The sequence below is a fragment of the Rhinopithecus bieti genome, unplaced genomic scaffold, assembly GCF_001698545.2.
Source record: "Rhinopithecus bieti isolate Rb0 unplaced genomic scaffold, ASM169854v2 scaffold_45112, whole genome shotgun sequence".
NCBI lineage: Eukaryota > Metazoa > Chordata > Mammalia > Primates > Cercopithecidae > Rhinopithecus > Rhinopithecus bieti.
This window is the reverse complement of record NW_016817996.1, coordinates 90,567-99,670: the sequence shown is the minus strand read 5'-3', so window position 1 is coordinate 99,670 and position 9,104 is coordinate 90,567. Positions and strand designations below refer to the sequence as shown.

Genomic DNA, 9,104 nt, shown 5'->3' with positions numbered 1-9,104 from the left:
TTTTTTTTTTTTTTTTGAAAATCAACAAACCTTGAGCTAGACTAAGAATAAAAGAGAGAAGACACAAATAAATTAAATCAGAAATGAAAAAGAAGACATAACAACTGAGACCACAGAAATACAAAGACTTATAGAGACTATCATGAACAACTATATGCCAACAAAGTGGAACACCTAGAAGAAATGAATAAATTCCTGGACATATGCAACCTACCAACACTGAACCATGAAGAAGTAGAAAACCTCAACAGATACCTAGTAACAAGATTGAAGCCATAACAAAAGGTCTCCCATCAAAGAAAAGCCCAGGACTTGATGTCTTCACTACTAAATTCTACAAAACATTTAAAGAAGTCATACAAATTCTATTCAAACTCTTCCAAAAAAAAAAAAAAAAAACTGAAGAGAAGGGAATACTTCCAAACTCATTCTGTGAGTCCAGCATTACCCTGATACCAAAACTGCACAAGGACACAAGGAGAAAAGAAAACTACCGGCCAATATGACTTAGGAACATAGATGCAAAAATTGTCAGCAAAATACTAGCTAACCTAATTCAACAATACATGAAAAAGATCATTCACTATGATTGAGTGAGATTAATCTAGGGATGCAAGGATAGTTCAACATACACAAATCAATAGACATGATATGCTGGGTGCAGTGGCATGCACCTGTAGTACCAGCTACTCAGGAGGCCGAGGCTAGATGATCACTTGAACCCAAGTCCAGCCTGGGCAGCATAGTGAGATCCCATCTCAAAAAAAAAAAATAAATTAAATGGAAAATCCAAATGCAAGTAACTAAATATAAACACATCACATTATCAGAACCAAAAACAAAAATCACATAATCATTCTAATACATTCTGTAAAAGCATTCAGTAAAATTCAACATCCCTTCATGACAAAACCCTCAACAAACTGGGTACAAAAGGAACACACCTCAAAAGTAAAAGCCATATCTGACAAACACATAACCAACATCATACTGAATGGTGAAAAATTAAAAGCCTTTCTTTTAAGATGTGGAACAAGACAAGGATGCCTGTTTTGTCCACTTTTATTCAACACAATATTAGAAGTCCTGGCCAGAGCAATTAGGCAAGCGAAATAAATAAAGGGCGTCCAAAATGGAAAGGAAGAAGTCAAATTAGCCTTGTCCACAGATAACATGATCTTATATTTGGATAAACCTAAAGGCTCTACCAAAAAACTATTAGAACTGATAAACAAATGTAGTAAAGTTGGAGTATACAAAATCAACATACAAAAAAGATCAACAGCATTTATATACACCAAAAGCAAATAATCTGAAAAAGAAATCAATAAACAATATCATTTACAATATAAAACACCTAGGAATCTATTTAACCCATGAAATAAAAGATTCATGTAAAGAAAACTATAAAATGTTGATGAAAGAAGTTGAAAAGGACACAAAGAAAGGAAGGATATTCCATGCTTATGAATTAGTATAATATTGTTAAAATGACAATACCACTGAAAGCAATCTACAGATTCAACACAACCTCTATCAAAATACCATTGACATTCTTCACAAAAGAGAAAACAAATCCTCAATTTTATACGGAACCACGAAAGACCCCAAATAGCCAAAGCAATCCTGGGCAAAAAGAACAAAGCTGGAGGAATCACATTACCTGACTTCAAAATATAGTACAGGGCCTATGTCTGGAATGGCATTTCCTCGATTTTCTTCAAGGGTTTTCACAGTTTTAGGTTTTACATTTACATCTTTAATCCATCTTGAGTTGATTTCTGTATGTGATAAAAGTAAGGGGTCCAGTTTCAATCTTCTGCATAAGGCTAGCCAGTTATCCTGGCACCATAGTCCTTTACTCATGCTTGTTTTTGTAGACTTTATCAAAGATCAGATGGTTGTTGGTGTGCGGCTTTATTTCTGGGCTGTTTCCATTGATCTATGTGTCTGTAGTTGTACCAGCCACACTGTTTTGGTTACTACAGCCTTATACTATAGTTTGAAATCCAGTAATGTGATGGCTCTAGGTTTGTTCTTTTTGCTTAGAATTGCTTTGGCTATTCAGGCTCTGTTTTGATTCCATATGAATTTTAGAATAGCCTTTTTCTAATTATGTGAACAATGTCATTGGTAGTTCGATAGAAATAGCATTGAATCTGTAAATTGCTTTGGGCAAGATTTCATGATGAAGACGCCAAAAGCAATTGCAACAAAAACAAAAAATGACAAATGGGACTTAATTAAATCAAAGAGCTTCTGCACAGTAAAAGAAGCTATCAACAGAATAAACAGACAACCCACAGAATGGCAGAAAGTATTTGCAAACTATGCAGCTGACAAAGGTCTAATATCCAGAATTTACAAGGAACATAAACAAATTTATAAGCAAAAACCAAACAACCCCATTAAAAAGTAGACAAAGGACATGAACAGACACTTTTCAAAAGAAGACATACATGTGGCCAACAAGCATATGAAAAAAAGCTCACCATCACTTATCCGTAGAGGAACGTGAATCAAAGCCACAATGAGATACATCATTATCTCACACCAGTCAGAATAGTTATTATTAAAAAGTCAAAAAATAATAGATGTTGGCATGGATGTAGGGAAAAGGGAATGCTTATACACTGCTGGTGGGAATGTAAATTAGTCCAGCCACTGTGGAAAGCAGTTTGGTGATTTCTGCAAAAACTTAAAACAGAACTATCATTTGACCCAGCAATCCCATTATTGGATATATTCCAGTTACCATGATTTGATTTTATGAATGTATAAGATTATCACATGTACCATGAAAATGTGTAGTTATGTATCAGTAAAAAATAACAAGAATAAAATAAAATTCTAGGTTCTGTCAGTTCCTGAGAAAAAAGGAAAAGGAAAGAGAAAGAAACTTTTCAAGTTTTCTTAGAGTTTCTCCTTGCTATTTTTTACGAGTTTTACTGAGAGCCAGAAAAATGCGGGCTGTTGAGAGATGATGACTTTAAGTTGTTGTCTTCATTAACTAGTAAATACACACTGGGGCAACCCTGGCCTTCCAAATACTCTTTCAGGATCACACATACTCACGTCTTTTATTGTACCTTAAATCCTTATACTTACTATCTCCTGACATAGAATAAATCCAAACATGTGTAGCAAGATAATGTTTTTGGTCACTAACTTCTATTGTTTTCTGTATTTTTGAAATCCCTTTATCTCATTTAAGCCTGTAGCAAACCCTGTGTCATTTCGCCACAGGGGAGCTTTGCAGAAGTACGTTGTATAGATTGGAGCAATCCCTGCTGGCCAAATTGCATGTCTTTGGCATGGGGATATATCTACCCCTTAGAAACGGTGCCTCTCTCTTCACCCAAAGGCACCATCTGCTCACCCAAAAGGATGCCCACAGTGCTGTGCCTGCCCAGAAGGCCATTCTCTTATTCCTGTGGGTTTGTGGGATTAGAAAAGCTAGGCACACCGAGGAAAATTGAATTTGATGGAAAAGGAAGCCTAAGGACATTGACAGAAGAGATGTTCAGGTAAGAGGGATTTCCCCCAGAGCAGAAAGAGGATCTTTCAAGCAGCAAAAGAAGTCAAGGATTCTCATAAGCAGAGGAACTGATCAGTGTCTCCGAAACATGGCAGGATCTGAGAAGGAATGGGAGTCGCAGGACCTCAGCATCAGAGGGGCACACTTGAAGGGGCTACATGGTTCCATAGTGGATTTCTTCTCAGAAACCAGATAACTGGTATTGGAGTTTCCCAGTACCCTAGGAGAAGACTGAGAAATGGGGCCACCAAGAGGGGAGGTAAATGCCTAGACTAAGGTTCAGTTTCCCACCAAAAGGTTGGGTGGGAGCTCAGAGTCAAAGATTAGGTCGAGTAAACAAAATGCCTATTCCTTGCACAACTGAATTTGAGCTCTGAGAGGCCTATCGGGTACACATGTCAAAGAAAAACATTCTCCAAATGTTCCTGACCAGTTGCTCAGTCATCCTTGAAAAGTAGGTTCTGAACCTTGTATCATGTGCTACTGTGGACCAGTATCTACCATGAAAACTGTCACAAAAGTCAATTCCTTCGAATCTCAATGACAATTAAAAGTAAATTCTAATTCACCCTTCCGTACACATGGGAAAAGTGAGATCAGGGAGGTGAAGTAATTTGCACAAGGATATTCAGTAAGTAAATCACAGAGCTAAACTGCGAACCTCAATCTTTTAAATACCAAAGCCTATTTTTTTTAACTATACCAGTAGTTTTCAAACTATGTTCCATAAAACCTATAAGAGAGGGCTCCAAATGTTCATCCAATTAGATTTTGTCTTTTATAGTTTTAACTATTTTTAAATGAATAAAAAAGCAACACTTGCAAATTCTACAACTTTGGCAGCCACCAGTACACTAATTTTTGTTATCAGGTTCGTTGGGTTTCATGCAGCTCTCAGAATAAAGCTTCTCCTACCACCTCTAGATACATGCTCGAACTCTTGTAAATGTGTCATCAGGGAGACTATAGTTATATTATATCTGAGGGAAGGCAATTAGTTCAGATATGTGAATATTCAGTCATGTAAAATGGTACAAACAGGAACAGAACTTAAGCAAACGTTTGCCGCACTCAAATGCCAAACAACGTTAAATACCAGTTTGGAACAAGCTGCCATCTTGGCAAAAGAGAGCAATAATAAGTACATGGGTGCCTCCTTACATTTGGAAAGTATTCTATCATTGACATTTTAGCGTTTCTAGGATCAGTTTAATTGAATATTAAGTATACAAGGCAAGTTATTAAAAACTGGTTACCATGTTTCTCTATTCCTCATGTTTTCTGTAAGCTCATATTAAAACTAGAGGCTCAATTGTGGGGGCACAACAACATCACTGGTGATAGTGTGCACTTCCAACTGATACCAGGAGGCACACAATATCCAGTTGCCCCACTTGTAGCAATGCTATCATTGATATTAGGGTACAGGTGATATCGGTCTGCTCTATCATTAATTTCTCAATCAACCATTTACCTAATAGTTTTAAGCAGCCATTGATGATAATTACCAAATCCATCCTTTCATTAGGGATTTTTTTTTTAAATAGATAGCTTCCTATTATTTATTCTGCATTTTTAAGCTGTGATTCTCCTGTAAACAAGAAGTTTTGTCAGCTTTTAGATTACCCTGAAAACAGTCAAATTCAGAATGTAAGACAGTTTACAGGAAAAATATTCCAGTTTCTTCAACAAATAAATGTGGTTTAAGAAATAAAAATAGGGGGATCCCTTGTGGAGTAAAACAGACATATCAACTAAGTTCACCTGTGATTCTTATTTGGAGATTGAATCAAAGACCAACTGTTTTGTTTTTTTAAGGACATGTTTAAGACAATCAGAAAAATTGAAAATTAACTAGTTATTAGATGTTAATTATGGAATTATGATTATCTTTTTGGTTGTGATAATAGTCCTTTCCACTAGCTAAGCACTGAAGTATTTACTGTGCAATGATATATTTTTGATTTGCTATAAAACGTTCTAGCCATCTCCCCAAAAAGGAGGGGTCTAGATTAAAACATAACCGCAGAAAGAAACATAACAGCAGAAGGTTGAGAGTTGTTGAAGCTGGGTTGATGGATACATGGGAGTTTATTATTCTATTCTTTAATTTTGTATCACATTTTGATAATAAAAACTTTAAAGAAATAAATTCAATTGAGTAGATCCAGAAATAGGTGAGAAAGATAATAAAATGGCTACCACTTGCAATTATTCATCAGTGTGTGAATCAAGATCTTCTATCACTCAGTAGAACGCATAAACTTAAACTCAAGTTTGGAAAACAGCCTTCAGTTTACTTCAAAACACCACTTAAGGTGTTTGAAAGAACATCATAATAGTTCTGGAATTGATAATGATAGTCTTAAAACCTAGTTTCAACACAGTACAGAGATCAGATGGGTTATCATCATCGTGTCTTACATAGCACATCTTATCCTGATAGCATTAGAAGATGGCTCATTTCATCACCAAACATAGACACACAATTGTCTCTGAAACTCAGAATTTCCTCCCGAGTAGAGGGGAGTCCTTTCAATGACCAAAGATTTTACTGAGAATTTCATTGTCTAACCTAGAGGTGAGAAAACTACAGCCAATGGGCCAGCCCGCCGCACAGCCATACCTTTGTTGTCCACAGTTGCTTTCCCAGACACGATAGCAGAATTAAGTAGTTGCAACAGAGACTAGGTGGCCCGCAAAGCCTAAAATATGTATTATCTGGCCCTTTACCCAAAAAATGTGCTAATCTCTGGTCTAAATCAAAAGATGAACTTTAAGATTTGGATTTTAGAAGGTTAAAATACATGAGATGAGGGCAATACCTGTCTAAAATTTGAATATCAATATTTCATTAATATTTTCTGATTTGACTAAGGACAGAATTGGGGAGAAAATCAGTCATGCAATAACATTTTCATTATCAGTCAAAGTAACTGTGGAAGTAAGACAAAATAAAACCCAGCAGGATCAAAGCACAAAACTATTTGACAAATGTTATTTGAATTCTTGCATAGCTCTTTCATTGGTGAGTCTTTAGCTGTTGGTAGTTTTCGGACAGGCTCCTGATTTTACCAATGTGATCTGCCTCAGGGTATGTCCATGTGGCCCATTGCTTTATGGAAGACATGGTTAGTCTTCCAACAGAAAACGCAAGCAAGTACTTGGAACAGAACAAGTTTTGCTGCATCTTTGAAAAGGAGGGAGGAGATATTCAGAGTGAATTTGATAACTAAAATTTAGGTGTGTGCACAAGAAAATGTTAGTGAAAGAGGAACAAAAAATCATGGCATGTGTTTTCTCCTGTCAAGAGAATGCAGAGGCAAGGACAAGAGCAGGGCACAGAAAGTCTCTGCTAACAACAGGAGACCTGTAGTCCCCTTCCCACTGGAATTTAGGAACCTTAGACTTGCTCTGAGTAGGCATATGAGGGCCAGATCACAGATCACTTGAAACTAATTCACTAGTTCTCCAAAAGGCTTACAAAACTTGTGTGGTAATGGCGTACATTCTGCAAATCCGGGAGAAGGGAATATTCTAGATTCTACTAGTCAATAAAATGTTTTATGTTATTATTTCACTAAGGCAGCATGAGTGTCTTTCTCCAGGATGGCACCCCAAAAGGCTAATTTAGGACTGAGCAAAGAAGATGAATGGGTCCTCATCATACCTTCAAGATATGTTCATTGGATGACTTGTCATCAGGGGACACATACAAACGGATGAACACAGAATTGCTGTATTGACCACGAAACGTTGCAAGTGTCTGCAGAAGGCTGAACTTTCTCTCTGACCAAACCCCTTCAGGGCCAATATTAGATTCAAGCACGGGCCAGCGGAAAGGTGAATGCCGTAGGATGTGTAGCAGTGGCCTGGCATCTGCTTTTCAATCGCTTCTGAAAGGGAGCAGATATGAAGAGAAAGTTAGAATTGCAAACTGGATCAACACACTAGAATTCAAGTGCATCTTCTCAAGACAAAATTCCCATAAGGCTCCAACTTAAAATTTCAGCCATTAGGGAGTAGGTAAAAGAGGTGGGGTGAGATGAGCATAATCACAGAGACAGAACTACCTACGATCCACACTTCAATGTGACCGTCTACACCTAGTGTTCTTGCCAGGACAGCTGACCAGTGAAACTGCTGGATATTCACTACAATAAACATGGACTCTCTACATGGAACCCAGTCAATGAATAATACTTGGTGGGACTAAGGTACAACCCTAACTAAAGGAATGCCTCAATAAAGCCAATCACTACCCAACGAAGAAGAAGTGATGCTTCAGATTCCTGTCTTTTATTGCTCTTTTCTAGCTCACCACATGATACCCCAAATCCTAGACCAGTTGACACACTTCCCACAGGCACTGGCTTCTTCCTGCAATGGCCTTGAGAAGGCAGACTAGGTAAAGTGACCAGTATCTGTTCTAATTCCAATCAGACCCAAGGTGTTGAGACAGGGCTAAGGACCCAACAAAGATGCCTGTTAGGCTGACACAGGAACCTGGCATGCCTGGGAATCTGGATTTCTCTAGGCTCTAGTAGGTGCACTCCCTCCCAGTCTCTTTCTCAAGCCAGACTTGGCCTGGCTTCTGGATTCTGGTTTCTGAATAGATACAGTAGAGTTTGCCCTGTTGACTTTTTCTAAGTTTCTCAGGGAGTAAATGATACCCAAAGAATCCAACCCATATAAATAAGATTATTTTCTCCACCAAGCCAGTACCAACATTAACTAAGATGGGAGTAGTCAAAATCCAGTCTTTGACAATCATTCCTTTAACACTTTTAAACATTAATAGAATTCTTAGTAGTTCTCATCTTCCTCAAACAGTATATTAAAACATTAATAGAACTCTAAAGGATAGGTATGGTAAATATTTTATTTAGTTTTCTTCATCACTCACTCTCATTCATGCAGGATGAATAAAGGATTTTGGCTTTCTGTATGGCTTCGGTGTCCCGCCTTCTACTGATCGATTTCTCCAAAAGTTCTGGGAAGGTTAAGAAAGGATTCATTAGTATCCACCCACATGTGCTGCCAAGTTGGAAGTCATTTGATAATCACAACTCCAACCTCCAGAAAATTAAATATAAAGACAGACAACCCTGGAAAAGACAGATCTATCAAAGATATGCAGACAACAGAACAGTTTCCAAGTTGCATGAGGTTCAAATAAAAACAGTTTTACATTCTCTTATCCAGGGCACTCCTAACTCAAAAGAAACCAAAAGTTCAATTTCCAACTGAGACTGGATATTCTACAGGGGTCAATTTCTTCAGCCACCTACACAAAAGGAAACAGAATTCATTTGTTCAAGAATCAAAAATAACTGAATTCTGTCCCTTGTTCCTGGACCAAGTAATATTCTCAACCGAGCTAATTTCATCGGGGTTGTGTTTCTTGAGATTTCTCCACAGCCCAGTCTCTCAGGGAGGTCACCCGGAAGAAATTTCCCATTAGAAGTTTTATCCAATGTTGAATAAACATGCTGTGGACATGGAAGAAGTTCTTTAGACAGGAAATGGAGAGACAAGATTGGAAAATCTACCCAAATTGCCTGAA

At 37.5% G+C, this 9,104-nt stretch overlaps 1 protein-coding gene across 1 annotated transcript in view; it reads right to left on the bottom strand.

The window, feature by feature from the left end:
• Positions 1–9,104, bottom strand: part of LOC108518259 (phosphate regulating endopeptidase X-linked) — a 156,629-nt gene that overhangs the window by 105,414 nt on the left and 42,111 nt on the right. Inside the window, 2 exon segments of the mRNA XM_017856526.1 lie at positions 7,209–7,431; positions 8,441–8,531. Of these exon segments, the coding sequence (XP_017712015.1) occupies positions 7,209–7,431; positions 8,441–8,531 (314 nt within the window).